Consider the following 25028-nt stretch of genomic DNA (forward strand, 5'->3'; position numbering starts at 1 on the left):
ACCCGAAACGGCCCCACAAGCTCATCTTTGATGATACCAGCCCAAACCAGTACTCCACCTCCACCTTGCTGGCGTCTGAGTGGGACTGGAGCTCTCTGCCCTTTACCAATCCAGCCACGGGCCCATCCATCTGGCCCATCAAGACTCACTCTCATTTCATCAGTCCATAAAACCTTAGAAAAACCAGTCTTGAGATATTTCTTGGCCCAGTCTTGACGTTTCAGCTTGTGTGTCTTGTTCAGTGGTGGTCGTCTTTCAGCCTTTCTTACCTTGGCCATGTCTCTGAGTATTGCACACCTTGTGCTTTTGGGCATTCCAGTGATGTTGCAGCTCTGAAATATAGCCAAACTGGTGGCAAGTGGCATCTTGGCAGCTGCACGCTTGACTTTTCTCAGTTCATGGGCAGTTATTTTGCGCCTTAGTTTTTACACACGCTTCTTGCGACCCTGTTGACTATTTTGAATGAAACGCTTGATTGTTCGATGATCATGCTTCAGAAGCTTTGCAATTTTGAGACTGCTGCATCCCTCTGCAAGATATCTCACTATTTTTGACTTTTCTGAGCCTGTCAAGTCCTTCTTTTGACCCATTTTGCCAAAGGAAAGGACATTGCCTAATAATTATGCACACCTGATATAAGGTGTTGATGTCATTAGACCACACCCCTTCTCATTACAGAGTTGCACATCACCTAATATGCTTAATTGGTAGTAGGCTTTCGAGCCTATACAGCTTGGAGTAAGACAACATGCATGAAGATGATGTGGACAAAATACTCATTTGCCTAATAATTCTGCACTCCCTGTATGAATGTTTGTAGTCTTAGAATTATATAAAACCCCAACTTTGATGAAAATGTTAAATATAACTTATCTAAAACCAACTGCAGAATTCCAGAGGAATTTTAAGGACCACATCAGTAAGAACAGTTGAGGCCTCAGCTGGCTTAAATGAAAATAATGCATGTCTATAAAACAGCTGTGACAGTGAGGAAATGTATCGACCCCACTCAAACTAGTGTTTGTGAGCTGTTACACACATCTCCAATGTGCTGTTTCTAGAAGAAACCTAAACAGCTGCGGGGTCATACGCGTCCGCTGTTTTCCTCTCGTCTCCTGCTGTCAGCAGCGGGAGGGCTGGGAAAGGAGCATGCAGGGACACACTTCTCTGTGAAATGAGAGGTTTCTGGTTGTTGAAAATGGTCCAAAACACTGACTGGTACTGAGGCTCCTGGGCTGAGGAGAAATAATGAGAACATTTGGTTCTGTTATTTCCCCAATTTACAAGTGAATGAGTCGTGACGGCTGCTTGGCTGTCGCTGCACCCACCTGACTCCCAGGAAGCCACTCTCGGTCGAACTGCCCCCCAGGGAGTCGGCCGTCATTGCAGCAGAAGGAATTAATGTTTGTCATGTTTCATAAGAGATGTATTTGTGGGGAAAAAATATTTGGATGGCGGGGTTGTTTTAATAATTTTGCTTTTGTACACCAGCACAAAGGGTTTAATTAAAATGAAGCAATCAGGATATGATTGAAGCACAGGGTTTTTGTTTTTTATTATGAATTACAGCCAGTTCTTCTTTTGCTCAATGCTGTAATATGAATGAACAAGCTTTGTACTGTAAAAGATTCCCACTATCTAACAATGGTAAAGAATTCTTCCAACAAATATTTTCTCTACATGGATCCAGGTTGACTTTAAAAGTTCATTCCTAGCTGGGCCGAGCTTCACTTTGACAAGAGAGGCAAAAAGTGCATGCAGGGTGGGGTAGGTGGATTAGGTGTGATTTGTGACAGATGGATAGGAGCAACAGTAAAATCCAACGTTTATGTTACAAGGTTACAATGTTAAAAGGGGCTGAAAAGGGGATAAGTCAATGACGACGCTCAGACATGATGCTTCTCTTTTAGCAGCTTCATTGCAAATAATTCAGAAATATAAACATACATACAAAAATATTAAACATCTTAACAACAATGTACAGTCTCTGTTAGTTGTAAGACAATATACAGTCAGGTCCATAAATATTGGGACATCGACAAAATTCTAACATTTTGGCTCTATACACCACCACAATGGATCCCAAATGAAAATAACAAGACGTGCTTTCATTGCTGATTGTCAGCTTTTATTTGAGGTTTTATTTTTAAATAAAGCAGCGGTGCTGCTGCTGTGGGCCCCGGTCCGGATGGGCCTGGGCCCCCTTGAAGAATGTGGGGGTGCCTACTGGGGCCAGCAGGGGAACTGGGAGTGAAAATCCACTTGCCCCTCCCTTTCTTCCCTCCCCATCCTCAGCTGCGTCCCTCTTCCCGCTCCACCACAGCCACACACATGCAGGGCCTTGGGGTGTGTCACCAGGGTGCAGGAGAGGCATCCCCCTCTGTCCTCTTCTGGACGCCTGTGCCTCAATTTTATTCCGCAACCTAGACATCCACATTACTCATACTCTCATAACACATACATATAGGGCCTTGGGGGTGGGCACGGTATACAGCGTCCAGAGGATGGTCTGTGTATTCAAACCCACCTCTGGCACTGGTGCCCTACCCTCAATTTTAAATGCATATAGACACTGAGGGTTTCGTGAGGAGCCATGCTACTGCAGATAAGGAGGCGGTCAGCTTTCCTCCACCCCAGAGAGAAGGGTTACATCTCCTGGGTCCGGGTACAGTTTGCCCCTCTGGGGCAGGGGTACCCGGACCTGGGATATAGAGTATGTTTGGGGAGTGTGAATGTGTGTACAGTGTCTATTTGTGTCTGTCTCCATGTCGGGTGAGTGCCGAGTATTTGTTTGCGTATATGGGGGTGGGAATGCACGTTTGTGTCTGTGTGCGCCTGTTCGTCTGTGTCTATATTCTCGGGACACAGCTGGCTGCCGGCAGAGCCCGCGGGTTGTAGTGACGCACGTCACTACAACCCCCTCAATCCCCAACAATTCTGATGGCTAAAGATCCAAACGGGACAGGCAAAAAAAACCAAACAACCCCCCCCCCAAAAAAAAGTCATGAATTTGATCGTATGTTGATCCAGCGCAGACCAAATTCAGTCAAAACATCCAATACAGTTGAGCAAAATAACCAATGTTGGTCAAGTCACTTGAAAAAGAGTAATTATTAACTGATTACTGATTACTTTTCCAAAAAAGGAATCCTGTTACTTTACTGATTACTTCTTTTCAAAAGTAATTATCTACTTTTTAAAAACAACCTGAATACGTAATAAAGCAACAGACCTTTCAGCCCAATTCTATTTGTTCTGCATAATCCATCATTCAAAATTGTTTAACATTTAAACCTATGTTCTCAATATTCCAGCGTATAAACTAAAATCATGTTCTGTGTTTACACTTTTTCAAATAGATGCAAGTAAAACACAGTAAAAATAAATAGAATCGAAGACTCTTTAGCAGGAGTGGGGGGGGTGGAGGTTTGCCCACAGCGGTCATGTCAGTGGGAGGATCCGGGAGTTTCTCTGTGAATGTTACGTTCCCGTGGCGGCGTGCTCGCTGCTCGCTCAGATTTGAAGTTGAATTTTTCGCTGTAGAAAGAAGTTTTCTTCCCACGCAGAGTGAACAGCAGACGCTAATGTTTGTGTCACTTTTTACTGAATCAAACTCAAAGTAATGTGATTACTTCCACGCTGTAAACGCTGCATGGTCGTACTCTCTCCATCACTCCATATTATCCATTGTTGATCTGCACACGTCTGTTTTTGGCACGGACGTCGCACGCTCGTACATCATTGTCACAAGACACTCTCACAAACAAAATCACAGTTTAGTAACGCAGCATGCTTACGGGAAAGTAACGTTCTAATTACTTTTTTGCAATAGTAAAGTGTCACAATCAGTGTTGGGTAAGTTACTTTAAAATAGTAACTTAGTTACATTACTAGTTACTTCTCTCAAAAGTAACTCAGTTACTTCAAGTTACTCGTTACTTTCAAAGTAACTAGTTACTAGGGAAAGTAACTTTGGTTTTACTCAGAATTCTCTTGTTAATGTGTTGCTTCCATAACTTTGCCAGTCTTCTAGCTTGCTTACTTGCCACAAGTGCACTGTGCCACCTACCAATAGAAAGGAAAAGATAATGTATAATGTATAATGCATATTTCCACGAGAGAAATCCCACGCGTGGACCGTCATTGACTGCTGCCATGATTCTAGCCTACGTCACAGAGTCATGTGCGCCTTTTACATCCAACACAAAAACTGCAGTCATGGCGCTTTCAATTGTACTCAGAACTCAGAAATTCTGCCTTCTGAATAGGAAGATGTAGGCAACACCAGACTGCAGATGAGCTGCATACAGGGCTGGACTGGGACAGAAAATTGGCCTGGACATTTTGACTAGAGACCAGCCCACCATTATAGGAAAAATCATAAAGCCTTTGAATGAAAATAAACACTGTTGTGACAGTCATGTACACTGTTTTGATGGTATATATGCATTAATCTATCAATCGTTTGTTGTAAGATTCAGATAATTATTTATTAAAAGCTAGATATTTTAAATCAGAATAAGAAAGAAAAGTATTTCTTTGTGCCCCCCATTCCCTGTTAATGCCCTACATGCCCCCCTGGCCACACTTTGCTAGATCCGCACCTGCACAGTTACCAGCTGTCAGCTACCTAAAAAAGGATCCTGGTGTTATTTGTCTCTCAGAAACAGTTCATAACTTCCCTTCAACTCATTCATGTCACCTAAAAGGTAAACCTGTTTCTCCATCACAGCTCGGATGATCCAGTAAGGACACGCGTAATATTTTCTCTGAATACCAGACGGGACGGTTGGCAACTCTAATAACTTATGAACAAAATAAAGTTCAACATCATTAACTTCATAGCACCACCCAGCTGTATAGAAACTCCGTCATGCTAGCTAGCACGCAGTACGGAAAAAGTCAGAATAACGAAAATAAACTCCACCTAAACTTGGTTTATATCTGACCCAGAGAGACTGCAGGTCATAACTTCTTACCTGAAGTTCAGTTCACACTTGGACCGGCGGCCGCCTCGGGTCTCTTTTCCTTCTGCGTCCCCTTTTCCTTCATCCACCTGCTGCTTCCACCACTTGCTAATGTTACTGAATCTGTGGAAGCTCCGCGATAGCCACCACACGAAGTAACGAGTAACGACCCTATCTAAATCCCAGTAACGAGTAACGCGTTCCTGATTTTGGCATAATAACTAGTTACCGTGCTCGTTACCACAATAATAACGTAGTTACTGTAACGCGTTACTTAATAACGCGTTAGTCCCAACACTGGTCACAATACGGCTGTGTGCAGGCAAAAGTAGGACCCAAACGCAAACTCACAGAGACAAAAGGTAAACTCAAAAAACACAGCTTTATTGCTGGCGTGGAGTGGGACACGAAAAACAATACAAAATAAACTAAACTGGGAAAACTAAAGCACAAGGAGCCACAGGGAAAAATCACACAGCTATGATGGAGGACGCAACACTGACAAAGAGAAACATGGGGCTTAAATACACTGAGAGATAACGAGGGGGAATGAGCCACAGGAGGAGAGCACAGCTGAGAGTAATTAAGCAGGATGAGGCAAGGGAAGTAAAACTAGAAACATTAACATAGAACAGACTGTGAAAGTAAAACAGGAAACACACTGATGGAACTCAAGACATGTGAACTTAACAGACTGGGGGAGACAGAACATAGGGATCTGAAACATGGAACAGAAAGGCACAGTAGATCAACATGAACATTACGCCACAGGGGAAGAGTAAAACTGAACATGATGAACACAGAAACACCAGACCTCTTCACAATAAAACAGGAAACATAATGAGACGTAGACATGACAACCCAAACTTCACAATGTAAGACACAGACATGAAACACACGAAGAGCAGGGGAGATTTACCATAGTTGGAAACACGAGGGGGAAATAATAAGAACTAGAAACACTTAAGCATGATAACAAATGAACTTAGGAACCTGAAGGGCTTACATGAACTAAAACATCAAAATGAACTAAAACTCAAAACACTGGGTCATAAGACCCAGGATCGTGACAGTAAAGGGTTAGGGTCCCTTACATTACTTGTTACTTGAAAAAAGTAATTGGATTACAGTACTGCCCATCTCTGCCTATGACCCCATCAACCGTAGCTACATGTTACATTTGGGAAAGCAAAGGTATAATGTTTGAAAAATATGAGATTATCAAGAATGTCCTGATATATTTGGCACAGAAATTAAAATCCAACTAATAGTTTTTGTGAATGATAGTTCAATATAAAAATGGCAGTCATTATGCACAGGAACAACCAAACATCCCTCCTGTTGTCTAACCTTCCACACATTTTAATAAGCTAATTGTTTAGTAGCCTTCTGCAGGTGACACTAACAGTGAAATCTATTACCGACCTTCTTCTGTACTCTCAGTGTGTCTATAAATATAATTTCTTTGGAGAAAAGAACCTTTCAACCCACCATAAATAAAACAACACAGAGCAGAATGAACTACCATCTGAAACCTTGCAACAATCAATATTTTTATCGTTTATGGCATTAATCAATAGTCCTTCCCAACTCCTCCTTTCTTGAATGTTATTTCCAGTTACCCTCTTACTCAGGGAGCAGATTAGGATGCCCGAGGCATCAGTGTAATGGGAAGTGTGGTGGGATGGGCTGCAGGTCGATGGACATTGATCTGCCTTATTTTTCCGCTCCATCGAACGCTTACCTGGGTCATTAATGGAAAAATAAAAACGAAATACTCTCCCTCTCTAACCTTCAGTACACTCTAATAAATAAAACATTGGTTCAAATAAAAAAAACATGTTAACGTTTTCCACTAGAATTTTTGAGTTAAGCCAACTTCTGGCAGAATAGCATTAATTCAAAGCAATATTTTTGAGTATGGTGAAGTAGCTTTTTTGGCCACAATTAAAAACATTCTTAAGTAAAATTAACTTAATAATTTTCGACTAGAACACAAAAATTTAAGTTGATCCAACGTGAATTATATGTATAGTGAAGTTACTTTTTGGCCACAATTAAAAACATTCTTAAGTAAAATTAACTTAATAATTTTCGACTAGAACACAAAAATTTAAGTTGATCCAACGTGAATTATATGTATAGTGAAGTTACTTTTTGGCCACAATTAAAAACATTCTTAAGTAAAATTAACTTAATAATTTTCGACTAGAACACAAAAATTTAAGTTCATCCAACGTGAATTTTATGTATAGTGAAGTTACTTTTTGGCCACAAAAAAAAACACATTCTGAGTAACATGAACTTAATAATTGTCAACAAATACACAGGAATTTAAGTTGATCCAAGATTATATTTATGTATGGTGAAGTAACTTTTTGAACAAAATAAAACACATTTATAATTAAAATGAACTTAACTGTCGGCATAAATAGTATTTATATTGGTCAAATATGATATTTTGGTTACAGTGTAGTAATGTTTTGGTCCTACAGGAGATTCTATAAGGGCATTTACCTGTTTCCCAGCAGGCTAAGTCGCTCCAAAATACAACCTTGATCAAAAGCTGTGTCTTATAACCATGACTACCGTGTGGGCAGGCTCATGCATGGTGGTGCCTGCCCACAAAGAAGTCAAGGTTCTAAGACCTTAGAAACTTGTCGATCACTTTTTTCCCCAAACGAAGGTCAGCCTTAACATGCGCTCTGTGTGCTCTTGTGTCATGACCTTCAGAAAAAGAAATGGATGTTGTGTGTATTTGTTTGAATGCAGCAGATGTGATGCCAAATACCTGGACATCAGCTAAGGGACTCGTACCTGGTGCTTAGAAAGAATAGAAATTCAGACAGATGTATTCCAATGAGTTAGACCCATTTAATTACAATAACAAACATCACAATTCTTTAACGTGTGTGCGAAGTGCAAGATTTGTGGGCTTCAGTTTCCTAGAACACAAATTGCCCGCTGAAACTTAAGGAACTGTTTATTGAAATTGTAATACAACCTACTACTTGAATCCTCTTTTTTTTTTTTACTTTAACATGTGACAGTGAATCAAAACAAAAGATGACAGGCTGCTATACATTAAATGCACTAATTTAAACATAAAATGATCAAAGCTTCTTTCATTCAACTTTGTCAGCACTCTTACAAAGTATTCTTGATTCTCTTCTATATTTGACTTTTCACCCTCAAGATTAAGGCCAGCTAAAGAGGGTATTACACAAACTTTAAAACACACCAGTACCCTCAGAACACAGGTCATGGGAGAAATTAAACGCATTCCTTAAAAATGTGCAAATAACAGCATTTAAGACACGGCAAAACATTAACTCAGAAGACTTAAGAACAGCGCTTTAAAATTTAGTAAAACACATTCAAGTAGTGCCAGAAATGCAGGAATAAGGATTTGTGAAACTCACTCACGAATGGTCTATCAAGTCTGCTCTAGAAAATACCAAACTTAAGATTCATTACTTTAGAGCTGGCTTTTTGTCCATCAAGCTCAAGGCATAGTTTTTGAAATACCTCAAAGGTAAATTTCAGCTGCTTGGGATAGGTAAGGTTCAGAGCGTAGATTACTCCCATCATCAAAGCACAGGATCTGGCAACATCAATCCTCTCCAGGATCTTGGATCCCTCAACGATGATGGTTGCAGGCCCATCACCAATGATAGCAATCTTCATGATTTGCATTGCAAGGTCTGCGTTGAGCTCCTCCTCATCCTTGTAGGAGAAATTAAATGTTAGGATGTATAAAATACATAGCTCAAGCACTTCAGGATGACGTGCATAAGGGAATGAACTACTACAGGTAGGAAAATAAGCTAAAACAGGTTGTCTTTTGTGTTTTTCAGTGATTTTACTTTGTCATTCTGTAAGTTTTAAAAGCTAAATTAAACCATAATCCACGTTTAAAATAAAAAATGTCTTGTTTTTCACAGTTTTGTTTTTCCACTTTGAAAAGAAAATCTAATAAATCATTTTTAAGGGTTATTCCACTTCTAAGTGAAATTTTATCTATTGCCATATTGTCACAGTTAGAAAGTGAGAAACATGCCTTTTGTAAACAGCACACTAATTCTCCTGATCCGGAAGCAATCCATTTGCTTTAGCAGAGCATAAACAATGTAAGTGAATAGCAGGTGCTAGCATGTTGTGTGCAAAAGTGATTAAAATGACTCAGTAATGAAAACAAATATTTCTTGGGAGCTCAGTAATCATGTTCACGGCAAATGAAAAGTGCAAAAGTAACACAGAAGATTTGCAGAAGCTGATTTAGACTTGAGACTACATTGCAGTTATGACAAACACTGCTGTAAACATCCACTGCATGGTGCATGGATATAACGCAACAGTTGAAAAAGCCTCCAGCTTCCATAAACAAACACACACAGCCACTACTATACAAGCATAGTAAGCTGCAGTAACAATGGATGGGTCTTTGATTTGTTGAAGAAATATTGCACAAATAGCATGTTGGTTTATAGACACTGGTCGGCAGTGGCTTCAACTGCTGTGTTATAACCATGTGGAGGCTTACAGCAGTGCTCTGTCGTAATGTAGTCCCAAGTCTAAATCGGCTCCTGAAAATCCTTCATGTCAATTCATACTTTTCATTTGCAGTCAGCATGATTGTTGAGCTCCCCAGGAATACTTGGTATCATTATTGAGTGATTTTAATCACTTTTGCACACAAAATGCTAGTACCTGCCATTCACTTCCATTGTTTATGCTCTGCTAAAGCTGCTGCCAGATCAGGAAAATGACTGCGCTGGCTACAAAATTTTTTATCCTGTGTGTTTATGTTGCACCTTATCACGGAAACAGGTTTCTATTCAGCAAATTATGTTCAATGACAATGGCAATAAACATCTTTGGATTGTAATTCTGAAATGCTTTTTTCTCACTTATACATGGCAATAGACATATCTTCACTTAGGGTTGGAATGTCCCTTAACTCATTCAGTGCCAGCCACTCTCAGATTTCATACCCCCCTCAGTGCCAGAGATATTTAGCATTTTCGCTGATTTTGAAGGCTCACAGAATATTTTGTTCTATGACTATGTGAATTCTGAAACCACCATGACAAAAATGAGTCTCTCTTCCCCACCCCACCTCCGAAGTGGCCCGAGTGAGCCCCAGGCTCCAGGCCCCGATAAGCAGCCGCCAAGGAGTGAGCCGGTGTGTACCCGGACGCCCACCCCCAGATACAAAGAACCACCAACGCACCGACACCTGAGGGAGTCCGCCACCGGCAGGGGAAGTGGTGGTGGGTGGAGATAGGCCTCCAAACCTTGGAGGGCCCGAGATGTCCCCAGAGAGGTGGCGTCTGATACCCAACCTGACATATAGACACAGACATACAGGCACACACAGACACAAACATCCATTCCCACCCTCATGCTCTCATGTGCACTTCACACTCAATCGACGTGGAGACAGACATAAAGAGACGCTGTACACACGATCACACTCCCCAAGCGTACTCTACAAACCGGGTCTAGGTACCCCTGCCCCTGGAGGGGGGAACTGCACCCAGACCCAGGTGGTGTTACCCTTTTCCCTGCGGTGGGGAGAGGCAGACCGCCCCGACTCCGCAGCAGCAGGGAGGCCCCACACCCCAGACCGCAGTCGGACGGCCAACTCCTCCTAGCCCCCCCGCTCCAGCAGGCCGCAGAGAATGGGGGTGAGAGAAGACTCCAAACCTCCCTCCACCCGCTCATTGTAGTGTTGATGCATGTGTGTTCTAAGGTGCAATTAAAACCCAGGAGGGCATGGAGCTACCTGCCAGAGAGCAGCAGGTAAGCGCATAGTCCCTCCTGTTAGCCCTCAATGTCTACGTGTATTTAAAATTGAGAGGTGGGCAACGACGCCAGGGGTGAGGTGTACACCCTGATGATAACTTGGACTCCGTGATTGTGCCCACCCCCAAGATCCTATATGTATGTGTAATGAGGGTGTGAGTAATGTGAATGTCTAAGTTGTGGGATAAAATTGAGGCAGAGGTAGCCAGAAGGGGACGGGGGGGGGTAGCCTCCTCTGCACCCTAGTGACATACCCCTACTCCGAGGCCCTGCATGTGTGGGTGGTTGTGGTGGAGCGGGAAGAGGGAGGCAGCCGGAGATGGGGAGGGAAGGAAGGGAGGGGCAGGTGACCCCTCCCTGGGGCCAGCTCCCCCGCTGACCCCAGTAGGCACTCCCATACTCCGCGACCCGCCAGGGAAAGGGGGCCCAGGCCCATCCAGACCGGGGCCCAGCGCAGCAGCGCCCCCCGGCCCCACAGAGCCTGGGACAGTCCACCCAACCCCACCACAGAGAAAACTGCACCCACCCCACCATCCACTCATCTTCCAGACTACATGAGACAATAGACGCCCAGGCTGAGATCTTCCTCCACCTCTCCTGTATCTCCCCCTCCTGCAGAGAGTTCCTGAGTGGAGGAAAGCTCCTGCAAGGTGTGGCAATCTCCCCCACCGGTTGAAGAGCCCCACAGGCAGCTCGACACACCGGCGGCACCCTGCGCCAGGGATGGGCCCCCATGCACCCACCCGCCCACAACCCCGGCAACACACAAACCAGGACCCAAGGCCCGGCCAGGGCCCCGGCCCAGAGACGGATCGCCCCCAGAACCTCACGCCTTCAGAAGTTTCTAACAGGAGATACTGGTCAGATAAATCCGGTTCATGTTCACTGGAATTGCTAGAAAAACCATGACGTCAGGCTGCAGACACCTCAAGCTCGAAATGACGAGCTGGATCAAAAATCGTGCCACAATACTCGTTCTCAGTAGAGCCGACTGTCACGCTGGTGGGATTTTATCCATGTAATCAACTCCACCACCTTCTCAATTCAATAAAAAGCTCAAGAGGCGTCTATGGCACTGAGCGTTCGGATTCATTTTGACGTCTAAAGACGTCTATGGCACTGAATGACTTAAATACTCAACCCTGAACAGAAAATCCAATGAACAAAACACAAAGACCCTACAGAGACATGCATTCAAAACTAAACAAAAAATTAAAAACCAACTCAAGTACTTACGCTGTATTGTTTGAAAAGATCCTCCTCCTTCTCTCCAAGATAGACTATGAGGCAGCAAATAGCAATTTCTCTGCGCTTTTCAACTGTGTTGTCCTGATTGATAGAAAAAAATAGATGTGTTAAAAAAAAATCAGATGTAAGTAGCTTACTTCATATACTGAAAATTATATCCATAATGATATAGCATTTTTTTTAATTAAATAATAAAAAAGTTCATTTGGAATAAGGTGGAAAAGGTGATCTGGCTATTCTCCTGAGTTTCTTATTGTTTGGGACCTGCTTACTCCGCACACAGTGGGGGCATGGCTGTCTCACTCTGCGGAGACCTGAGAAACGCTGCGCTTGTAACCTGGACATTCCTTCTTCATAAGTAAAAACACTAAAATAAAGATACATTTTGTTGTACTTGTGCTCTGAACTTGTATAATAACAATAAATATCCATTCATTCAATTACAATGTAACTGGCACAGATACAGTCTTCCTCCATGTTATGTATTGTTAACATTCTTGCGCGTGTGAAACACTTTATGTAAATCATAGAGCTTTATTTTAAAATAATAAAAAGTGTATATTGTACAGACGACATATTTTCTTCTTTTGCCCTGCCCTAGATGCAAGTGTAACCAAAATATGAACAATTTTGGAAAAAAATAGTGTTAGTATACAATGGACCTTCTTCAAAGCAGCCATATCAACATTTGAGATGGTAAATGGCCTGCATTTGTATAGCGCTTTTCTAGTCCATAGGACCCCAAAGCGCTTCACACTACATTCAGTCATTCACCCATTCACACACACATTCACACACTGGCGATAGCAAGCTACATTGTAGCCACAGCTGCCCTGGGGCGCACTGACAGAGGCGAGGCTGCCGGACACAGGCGCCACCGGGCCCTCTGACCACCACCAGTAGGCAAACATGGGGTTAGTATCTTGCCCAAGGATATTTGGCATGCAGCCAGGATGCAGCCTGGGATCGAACCACCATCCTTCTGATTAGTGGCTGACCTGCTCTGCCACCTGAGCTACAGCCACCCACATGAAAAAAGTAAGGCAGATGCAAATAAAGGTCTATTCATAAAGTTATTCATTATACCTGCAGAAGCATGTCCTTAATCTGCCTCATCCTCAGACCTGCAGCTCCTCCTTTTGACAGGGTCAAGGCCATCAGTTTTGGGGTGCATTGGTCAAGCCTGGCCAGAAAGGTTGATTCAAGGCTGACTGTTGTTATCCTCTTAAATTCTTCACATATCTGCAGGGCACACCAGAATAAAATACAACAAGAGACATAAGCATAAATAATTCCAAATCCAAATGTGCATTTGTAAACATTTAAATGTATTAGGTGTAAATATATGCATTTCTAAATTTTTTATTTATCTGACTTCTAGTTGTAATTTCATCAATCCCCAACACAAAAACACTGGTTTAATAAACATTTTATCTCACCTGTACTTCGCTAAAAAGAGCAGGCCAGCGCTTCATGAAGTCACTGATGGCAGGGGCCTCTTTCACTATTTCCTCCCGACGAAGGCTGAACGTCTTGTCCATTTTCTGAGCTACCATTCTGGAGTTGTCCCTTTTCATCACTTCACTCAGTAGCTCGATTCTCTCTTTTTCCAAACTTTCACTAGTTTCACCTTGAGCATGAGGGGGTAGGTAGTTCACCTCAGCCTTCTTTGGTTTTTTGACATTCTTTGCCGGGTATTGGTCACATGTCATTTTCCTCTTAAGTGAGTTTACTTCAACTTCAGGGCAGCCGAGACCTCTAAGCTTGCTTCTGAAATTGTTCATCTTGTACTTTAGACGCTGCGCCCACCCATAGCATCCATTGAAAGACCCTGGTTCTTTCAGGCAGGGATGCTTTAGAGTCAGGGCCTCTGCAACCTCACTGATCTGCAGACTGGATGGATAAGCAGTATACTTATAAATAGCTTCTGCTAGTTTTCTAAGTATGTCAGGAAGCAGTGGAATTAAATCTTTTGTAGGGAGAAGAGTCCCATCTTTTTGGAAGCGCTCGTTGGCTGACCGAATTTGGATCTCTGTGAGGTCAGAAAACCTGGGAATCTGAAATTGAACAGGCCAGCGCTGGTAACGGTGCCCTGGACTATCTTCAGATGTGGAAAGAATCAGAGTGTCATTAGTTGACACAGATGAGGTGTCAACAGAGTCCTCCTCAGATGGATTATCAGTCACGTTGGTCACATCACTTAAGGTCAAGGTTATTGTAGGCTCCTGGTCCTGGAGAAACACAATCTTGATTGTGTCCTTGTCCTTAAGGTCAGTTGTCGAAACAAGGGTAAAAAACTCATCACCAAAATCAGCATCTTTATAGTGAAGACAGAAGTCTCTTGTAATGGAAAAGGTATCACGGATGGCTGAATAAAGGTCATCCACCGTTTCTGGGATTCCAGATGGTAGTACAACTTTACGGACATCATGATCTGCAAGGATCACTCGAAGTTGAGACGGTTGTGACATTAGGTAACCTGTAGACCAAATTTTTGACATGTTTCTGTAATTCTTAGTAACAGCGAAATAGTGCATAATATAATAAAATTTGATCTCCATGTATGGAAACTAGGAGCCAATTAACTATATGCCATCTCTGAAAATAGTAGAAAGACTGAGATTTGGGTTTGTCTTTTTTCAGCTGAAAATCTCCACACAAAGTATGGAAATCATTTATGGAACATAAATGCTGCACTTAAGAGTCATAATGGTTGTTCCGCCACAAATGTAAGAAATCAAGGGGACCGTGTCTGATAACTCAGCTGCCTCTATGACTTTCACTGTACCAGTTTTCTCAAGCACATAGCTCCTCAGATGTTCAATTGACCAAGCAGTTACACCTTTCACTATGAATCCCACATTGCCTTTCAAAACCACAATCTGGATCAACTCCCCAAAATCTGGTAGCCCACCAGTGGAACCATAAGCCAGGATCATTCCACTAGTGTACTTGGTGCCTCTGTAACACACACTTTTGGCTATCTGGACACATGTCTCACCAGGAAACTTAGCCTGCAGTGCTTCTTGGATATCCTCTCGCAGCACACTAACATCCATTGTAGACAGTGTTGTAGCCTGTAGTAATGGTCTGACAGCTCTGGAATCATGTTGGTTATAAGCAAGCAACAACTGATGCTTCATGGCCAGTGACAGCAGAATATTTCTAAAACTACGAGTATGTCTGACAACACGCTTGAAAAAGCTGTGCTTTGCCTCAAACCGCATTGTCCACAGTGACACCAGAGGACCATAAGCCCTGATAAGTTCTGGATAATGTTCTAGGAAATGGTGTTTTGGAATGAGGCGTTGCTCTGGAAAAACCATGAGAAACCTGTGTTTATGCTCAGATATCTTACTGTCCAGGAAGCAAATGGTCTCCTCTGTGTGCACTTGATTCACAACAAGCTCAACAATGTCTCGAAGCACAAGAAGCAATTCCCATGCTGGGTCAGCCTCAGGGATTTTTGATCCAACCATGAGTGGCAAGAGACGAAGCAAAGCCCAGTTCTCGTGGGCACTGCCCCCCACACTTTTCCGTTGGGCAAAGTTCACAGGAACAAGCTGTGGTGCATTGGTTTTGTCCGACCATTTATAGGGGAACTCTTTGATGCATTTGTTCAGCTCTTCAAGAGTGAAGTATTTGTTGTGAATGAATAGTCTTAGGCACAGTGCTATTTCTAGGGGCACTACACCTTCAAAGAGATCATGCAACACATCAGGTGGATATCCAGACAAAACATGAAAATATTTAAGTTTTGCCGTCAGTGCACACTGTCTCTTCACTCCATAAACATGCATCAAACTGTTATTTTCCTGTAAAGCCTGGACATGCAGTGTGTGTTGTTCCGCTGTTCTGGGTGGGAATGCCTTATTTCTCACTTCACCATCTTGAAATTGTGACTTTTCACCAAGACAAAACCTACAGACATATGAACTGGAAAAGCTCTCAACAAATCCCCCCATAGAATGGGCACCAAGGTTGTCTGCAACTACACTAAACACTGTGCCTTTGACTCTTCTACCCAGTGATGGAACATACAGTCCTTCCTCCTCTAAGACCACAAGATCTTTGAGCAGTGGCTCTAACACAGCGCTGTAACCAAATCTCTTTACATCCTCAGCCTTGCAAAGAATTGCTAAGAAGATTGAGTTTAGCTCAGATCTGAGCAATGAAGGGACATCAGCTAACACCCAATATACAGATGTGATTTTGTGTTTTTTCCTGGATGTACCGAGAGGATTGCAAATCTCAAAGTCATCCACATAGAGATTTAGCGCAATTGTAAGGTCATTTTTTGAGAACAACTCGTTGGTTTTGTAAAAGGTGCCGTCATGAAATGAGTTGTACACAGTTCTCTGCACCTCTGCTTCACTCAAGATCAGGTCTAGTATATCTTTCCTGCTAAGAACCTGAAGTAAAGACTTTAGAATGGGAACATACTGGAAGCTACTCTCTCCAGTAAGAATATACTCAATCGGCTCCACGACAGAAAAGTGTTCATTAAAATACTTTCTTCTTTTGAAGGCAGAAGAGAGAGGACCACCATCACAAAGGGCAGCGCTGACAGGGTTAGCAACACATATGTTGTTCACCATTTCAGACACAATGGCTTCATCAACTTCACAGTTGTGTCTCTTCAAGCAGGACTGTAAAATGTCTTTCATGATGGGAGCGGAAGCTGAATGACAAATAAAATGCAATGACTCTACAAGCTCATCAATGCATTGGTTGGGAACATGAAATGAACTCTCTAATTTCAACATCAAATGAGCCAAGCTTCTTTCAATCAACTTTGGCAGTACATTCACATCATCATCTCTAAACTCCTCAATGTCAGATTGTTCACCCTCCTGATTAACTACATCGCTGCACTGATCTGTTTGTAAAGGCTTTTCAAACCTCTTTAAAACGTCTTCTTTAAACTCATCTAAAGAGTGGGGAGTGTGCTTGCGATGTTTATGTGACGCAAATGTTCCATAAATGTTAGTTTTGAAATTACAATTTTTGAAAACACAGGACACAGTTTCTTGCTTTTTCAAATGTTGACGAAGGTGTTCAAAATACTCTTTTTCAGTGGAAAATGTGCCCACATTACAGAACTGGCAACAGAAACTGAGTATTTCAGAGGTTCTCACTGTTGAGTGAGTTGAGTGTTTCCTTGATATGTGTGATTTTAGGCTACCCCATGACTTAAATGAACAAAAACAATCTAGGTAAGGACATGGCAGAGGCTGTACACTGGGGATATGGCGTAACCTATAATGTTTCATCAGCTCTTCCTTAGTGGAGGTTGCAAATTTACAGATTTTGCAAGGCCAATCCATACTTCATGATTCTGAATTACTCAATTCAAGCTTACTTGTTAAAGCTTACTTCAGAAGGTCCCTTGGTATTCGATACCAGGAGAAGATGATGGTTTGAGCCTTTGTCCTGGCAAGAAACACAGCAAAGTAACTGAATATTTTGGTGAGATTCCCACTTTCTTTAGAAGGCTGACCACGTCTTAACTGGAACCCCTAGATCTGCAACGCCAGGACAGTGTATAACACCAGAAAGTCGTGCCTGCACAAAAATACAAAAGATGGTATTTTCAACTTCACCTGTGAGTCTTCAATACAGTGAATCAGTTTCACCTGTCAAAGCTGTGTAAGCTAGAACCAAACATTCAAAACTACATAAACCTGAATACACTGGGTGCTGGAAAGCCTAACGTGGCTTTCCATAGATCAAATATACATAGAGGTGACATGGACTGGGCCAGTCTGTTGGAGCGTGTATCCCCACCGACCGCGATCTTGGAGGGGTCTCCACTCGCCCCCAGTGCATGTATTTCTACTGAGGAATATGTTAACTCAAAAAGAAAAAACCATATACATACATATATATATATATATATATTTTTTTTTTTTTTTATCAACAAAAGCAAACATAAGGTGTGGCATGACAGGACAGAATCATTTCTGACAGTAAATACGAAAAAAAACCCAAACTTTTTATACACAAGCTACAATGTCAATAATCCCACTTGATCTGTTTTCATTTCATTTTCCAAAACCAAATTAGAATCAGTGCTGAGTCAGCAGCTATGGTCATTTTTGTGCACCCTAGTGTTGCAAAAACTGGCATACTACTGAAACCATATGTGGGATTATTGACCTTTCTTGCCTTATCTGTTTGGAAAAATATTTAAACATTTTCCTTATTTACCATGGGTGAATACATTCCTCAGTAGAAAAAAAATGCACTGGCGGCGAATGGGGACCCAACCAAGATGGTGGCCCGCTATTGATTTTTTTCTTACTTTCAAACTTTATTGAGGCATATCAATGTTACAGCCAGTGCCAATGCACGTCGCCTCTACGTCTCTACAAAACACGGAAAGTCCCCAAAAATTAGGGACAGCTAACTACCCTACCATATGCGGCACAGTGCACTTTAGTCTGGTCTTTTACCTGTGAAAATAGGCCGAGCAGCCGGTGAAGAACTGCTCTTAGCGGTCAACAGACACACCGGACTAATAGCGACGGCACTTCCTGCGCAGAAGCCAATGGGGTTCAACTTCACCCCGTAACGTTACGAAAATTTAGAAGCGTTTCTTAACAACTACTAACATAAAATGCTTCCCTTCAAAAAATAAATTTCACATTTCAAAAATAAAATCACAGTGAACACAACTTAGCTTGGCTAGCTACGTTAGCATAGTAGTTTGCGCCGGGGCTAACAACGTCCGCTATCTTTTAAAAATTATAAGACAATTACAGTGGTCTGCATTAGAGTATACTCTAAAATTTAACACTGACGTTATAACGTCAGTGTTAAATTTTCCAAAAAGAGCCCAACAATTTATGCTATCGTGGAATTAGCTGCTGTGTGTATATTAAAACACACAAACGCGGGGGCAAGCTAAGATGTATGTTATGTATGTTACGTCGTTGTTTTAAAGTAAACTAACAAAATCCAGAGCGACTGCAAATATGTGTAATTTCGCATAAAATTACTCACCGTTCGCGACGAACACAGCTCTTGATAAACCTTGAACACGTGCTGTTGAATATGTCCGCTTGAGTAGAAGAAGGGAACTGTGAGCTGTTTACACGTCATCAAGTTGTATTTTACATTGACAGAACTTAAAATTATATTGTTTTTTGATTAAAAGAAGATTTTAAATTCAGACAAATCACGATTATATATTGAGTAAAGAGGCATAATTTATGTGTCACCCGAACTCAATAAAATAAAAATTTTAATTAGGAAGTCTAACAGTATTTATGAACTTGATTTTTCATTTCACAACAACATATATATGTAAGTAATGACTAAAGGTCACATTAATTACTTTTTAGAGTGTAATATTCTGATACCCTCCTCTACTTTTAGGCTCTTCTGTTGGTTAAAAAAGACAAAATGTTATTGAGTCATTGTTTAGATGGCGTGACGTGGCATTCTATCGCAGGGGATGTAATTACTGGTTGTTTCATCTTTCACTTCAGGCAGAGATGTGGAGCTTAGGAGGCAACTGTCAATGGTGCCCGGCAGCGCAGAGCTTTTATCAAGAGAACAGAGATGTAATTCAAACTCTCAACTTTCCACTTTGAGCCACCTCAGGAGGAAGGAATGAGTACCCGAGCTTTTAGTGCTGCATTTGTCTGCACTCAGAGAAAAGACCATAACCTAAAAACTGGCAGGCCATACAAATACACCAGCGGTAGGCAACCTTTCTGATGGCGAGTGCCATTTAAAATTTCCTCAGAGATCAGCGTGCCTTATGATTGCATTAGCAATAAATTTAATAACGCTCTATATTAACATGTGTGTCTCTGTATTAACAAACATGCCATATTGGCTTAGTTTATTTTTCTTATCATTGTTGTAAGGAGACCATAAATAGCATTTGTATTTTCTGTTGTACAGTTCATCTGCTGTTATGGATAAAAAGTCTTCGCCTCTGTCAGTGCGCCCCAGGGTGGCTGTGGCTACAATGTAGCTTGCCATCACCAGTGTGTGAATGTGTGTGTGAATGGGTGGATGACTGGATATGTAAAGCGCTTTGGGGTCCTTAGGGACTAGTAAAGCGCTATATAAATACAGGCCATTTACCATTTACCATTCTTTTGTTTCAAAATAGCTGATAACTATTCGCTGATAGCTGCCAACATCTGCGAACAAATATAATTCTATAAAGTGGTTCTATATAGTGTGTAACTGTTAATATGATCTCTGGTCTCCCACTCAGAGACACAGGTCTCCGAGTGTCCAGCATTCAGACGGCTACCTAAGGACACTCATGTGAGAGAAAATCTGCTCACACAGATATGTAGAGCCAAATACTGTCAACAAGGCCTCTGCAATGTTCTGAAGACAGTTAAACTTGTCAGGTAGTGATGTCCAGCAGGTGAAAATGCAGCTCCATGAACACGCACAGATTAACTCACTGCGTGTCGTGCCCAGGGCGTTTGAATGAAAACAAACGCTGTTGTGACAGTGATGAACAGTCTTGTTGGTATATGTATGATTTCTATACATTTTACATCGGATAAAAACTTTGGCTGTAAGCTTCAAATAATTATTTAATAAAAGCGAGACATTTTAAATGAGAATAAGAAAGAAAAGTATTTCTTTGTGCCCCCTCTACCTGTTAATACCCTACCTGGCCCCCCTTGCAAAACTTTGCTAGACCCACCCCTGCACAGTTACCAGCTGTACTTAGAAAAGGATCCTGGTGTTATTTGTCTCTCAGAAACAGTTCATAACTTCAACTCATCCATGTCACCTAAAAGGTAAACCTGTTTCTCCATCACCTGTTCAGCTCTGATGATTCAGTAAGGACGTCTCCTGGTTTCATCTTCATGTTTCCCTCTCACCACATATCCAAACCGACATCATGACCAGCAGCTTTACAGCTGTGGCTCCAGCAAACATCAGCTGATACTAGAAATTAATATTAAGTAAATTCTAACAACAGCTGATCAAGCTTAAACGTGCTGCTGTTGTTTAGCGCAACATCCACTGGTTTCCTCTTTCTGGCGCAAAGTGGGCGATAAACAAACAAGAGAGAAAAGCTGATCAGCTGATCATTGATCAGTTTCATGATTGAAGTAGCAACAGGAGAGGGAGGGGGAGAGAATGAGAGGAGAAGAGGCAGCTGTGCAGCAAAGACACAGAATAACTCCAGCTTTGTGTCTTTTTCCATTCTAGCTGAAGTCCGGGACAAACTGTGCTCCTTTTCAGCTCAATATGAAACTCATAATATTTTCTCTGAATGCGGGACAATTCCGTCTTTTTACCGGACGGTTGGCAACTCTACTAACTAACCTTATGAATAAATGTTACTGATGTTACTGATCATTCTGTTACTGATGTTGAAAATAAAGTTCAACATCAGTAACATCATAGCACCCACCCAGCTGTATAGAAACTCTCTCATGCTAGCTAGTACGCAGTACGAGTTATTGTAACTGAGGGTAAAAAGTCAGCACAACGAAAATAAACTCCACCTAAACTTGGTTTATATCTGACCCAGATAGACTGCAGGTCATAACTTCTTACCTGAAGTTCAGTTCACCTGACACTCAGACCGGCGGCCGCCTCGGGTCTCTCCTCGTCCTGCCTCCGATCTCCCTCATCCACATGCTGGCCTCCACCACTTCTTAATTTAAATTTTACTGAATCTGTGGAAGCTCCGCATGCCACCACCAAACAACTGAGTTATTTTTACACACCGGCCTGCATCTGGCCAATCCACCACCTTTCATTGTTTATACCGTTACAAAAAAAAAAAAATTTAATCATTGGCCCACCGAGCAAATGCCCGGTGGGCCGATGGCCAGTCCAGCTATGGCCGTGCCATCAGTTAACCCTTCGGTGCCAACTGTGGCACGCATGCCTAGGTTTGCCGACCCCTGATCTAAAGCAATGCATTATCAGGGACTGTAACATCTAGTCCTTTTTACTGAATCTTTAAGGTGCACATTTGAGAATTATACCAGGGAGTCAAATACTACTGATTTGAGGACTTAGTTTTCACAGGAGCTACAGTATCCAGAATGATATGTAGGTGAGGAGGCAAAATTATTAACAGGATAATAGTTTAGCTCTTTGACAGGTTTTTTTATTGGATTTTTCTGCTGTTTTTGAGTAATTTTTGTTTGGGTTTTATTATTTTTTATTAGTTCACCGGCTTTACCCTGTTTGTTGTTTTCACCATCACCTTCTATGATTGTCCCTGATGTCCACTTACAGCTTACAGTCCTCCTGTGAACCTCTGCAAAAGCATGATTTTTCTCATTTTGTGAAGATGGCTGAAATAACTGCCTCTCTTATTTTAGTTTTGCTTCAGTCAATTATTCAAGAAGTTTTTGCTACATTTTATTTGCACATGAGTAACCGGAGAGCATGTTTTCCCCTCTAATAAGTGCCATATTTTGCGTAGTAGATGTTTCTTTGAGATATGGGAAATGAAAACATTAGCTTGATGTAAAGAGGCTTTCAGCAGGGCAGTGATGTTAAGTGAATACAAATGGAGCTTATTTTTAAATAGGAAAATGTGATGGCTTATGTCCTAAATTTATAGGCTCTATTTGTCCCATTACTGTTAGAATGCATTACTCTTCAGTCTATTTATACCTTGCATGTTTCACAGCAGCAAGCCGATCATTTTACATTTGGGTAATTCAAGCGGGAGACGAAAACTATAGCAAGAGCCGCTGACAGGTGTGTTAGTTTTTGTGATGTTGTGTTATATTAATTTCAGTTAACAAATCAAGACTTCATTGATCTGTGTTTTTATTTCCCTTCTCTGCTCCTTTCTTGCCCTCCCTGGCGTCTGATGGAGGTCGTCTTTACATTATTCTTTTTCCCTGCTGGGTTTTTGAGGTTGTTGATTCTGTCCGTCTGTTTCAGGTTGTTTGTCCAGAATCCCTCCTCCTATTCCATGTTTTGTTTTGTCTTCCTACTTTTGAGCCTCACCAGTTGCCTTTGTGTAGTCAGTGTGCAGGTTTTCCTGCCAGTTCAGTGCATGACTTGTTTTACCATAAGGTCAAATAACAGATCCATTGATGTACTACACACCGTCAGTCCTGTTGTGCCAACTGTTGCATCACTCAAGAAATTTTCTCTGATGTAAGTTTCCTTTTCAAAAAACAGAGTCTTATTTTTGTAGTCCTGTCAGTTATTTCTGTCCGTCTGTCTGAAGAGGGCATGTGGATTGCAAATTGCATGAATAACACACACACACACACACACACACACACACACACACACACACACACACACACACACACACACACACACACACAAAATCACTGTTATAATCTCAGTGATAGAGAAGCTAGAAAGGAAAAGAGGAGACCGTTTTTTATTAGGACATTTTTCAAATGTCAGAGTCCAATATTTGTGTAACTGCTATATTTCTATGATTAAGACTATGTCTCAACTATGTCTCTGAGTCGGACTCTTGTTTTGAGTCCGACTCAGAGACACAGTTGAGGTGCAGATGAGTCCTGAAACACAGATCTGTGTGACAGGAAAGTACATCAAGTTTTGAACACGAGCAGAAATACTGCAAAAACAAACCTTAGCTGTTTAATATGGGGACCCTGAAATGTCAAAGGGACTGCAGCGTAAGAAAACAATAATGTGACAGACAAGCAGCAGAAGATACATAAACCACAGCATGCAGAGGACTGCACTCAGACACACTTCAAAAAAGGAGAAGGTTCATCAGTGTTGTGAGGGAGAAGATGTGGAAAATGTGTTTTAATTACTGTATTTTTCAGACCATAAGGCGCACTGTCGATTTTTGAGAGAATTAAAGGATTTTAAGTGCGCCTTATAGTGCAAAAATTCGGTAATACTGTTGATACATATATGCTATTAGCCATTTACGGTTTGCTTCTCACTTCCACAGACACATTGTTGTCTCCCCAAAGACACTTTGTTTTGTTTTAATGTTTTTTGTTGGGTTTTTTGTGCTTTTGCAGCATTTTTCTTTTTGCAGGTATTTTTTTTTAAGTTGCAGTGCATTTGACGTCTCAGGGCCACCAAAGTTAATGACATGTGGTGAGACTAATAACTTAAATAACAAACTTGAAATGTACCCGTCCCATTTATTGTTTTTTCTCTGTGCTGTAAATCTTCTGTCTAAGAAGAAATCTGAGGCTGCTGTTCTGAGAATGAGCTACCAAAGCTTTTTCTGAATAAATCAATAAAGATCTTTATGGAAAGCTGCTTGAAGGCAGTTTTGTCTTTAATTATATTCAACAATATAACATATTCGACCTCTTTTAAGTGACTTTTCTAACTTTAATACCGTAAAGTTAAGGTTGTACACCTCATTTCTAGTAAGTGGCCCAGCCCCTCCTATATTTTTATGTGGCTTTTTTTTTTTTTATGTATGATCAACTTATCTCTAATAATCAGCTAAAGTGGGGCAAAAAAGTATTTAGTCAGCCACTGATTGTGCAAGTTCCCCCACCTAAAATGATGACAGAGGTCAGTAATTTGCACCAGAGGTACACTTCAACTGTGAGAGACAGAATGTGAAAAAAAAATCCATGAATCCACATGGTAGGATTTGTAAAGAATTTATTGGTAAATCAGGGTGGAAAATAAGTATTTGGTCAATAACAAAAATACAACTCAATACTTTGTAACATAACCTTTGTTGGCAATAACAGAGGTCAAACGTTTACTATAGGTCTTTACCAGGTTTGCACACACAGTAGCTGGTATTTTGGCCCATTCCTCCATGCAGATCTTCTCGAGAGCAGTGATGTTTTGGGGCTGTTGCCGAGCAACACGGACTTTCAACTCCCGCCACAGATTTTCTATGGGGTTGAGGTCTGGAGACTGGCTAGGCCACTCCTTTCAAATGCTTCTTACGGAGCCACTCCTTTGTTACCCAGGCGGTGTGTTTTGGATCATTGTCATGTTGGAAGACCCAGCCTCGTTTCATCTTCCATCAGTGAACCTCCTTCACTGATGGAAGGAGGTTTTGGCTCAAAA

General features: G+C 41.6%; 1 protein-coding gene across 1 annotated transcript; it reads right to left on the minus strand.

The window, feature by feature from the left end:
- Window positions 1-8407: 8407 nt before the first annotated feature.
- LOC147339515 (uncharacterized) lies at window positions 8408-13807 on the minus strand. Its single transcript, XM_086299704.1, has 4 exons — window positions 13463-13807; window positions 13110-13265; window positions 12012-12104; window positions 8408-8693 (listed from the first exon to the last, which is right to left on the minus strand). The coding sequence occupies exons 1-4, from the start codon at window positions 13805-13807 to the stop codon at window positions 8415-8417; spliced, it is 873 nt and encodes a 290-aa protein (XP_086155830.1). The 3' UTR covers window positions 8408-8414.
- Window positions 13808-25028: the final 11221 nt, after the last annotated feature.

The sequence above is a fragment of the Aulonocara sp. 'chitande type north' Nkhata Bay genome, linkage group LG1, assembly GCF_057382095.1.
Source record: "Aulonocara sp. 'chitande type north' Nkhata Bay isolate Kocher_YH1m ecotype deep benthic linkage group LG1, A_spYH_male_GT1.1, whole genome shotgun sequence".
NCBI lineage: Eukaryota > Metazoa > Chordata > Actinopteri > Cichliformes > Cichlidae > Aulonocara > Aulonocara sp. 'chitande type north' Nkhata Bay.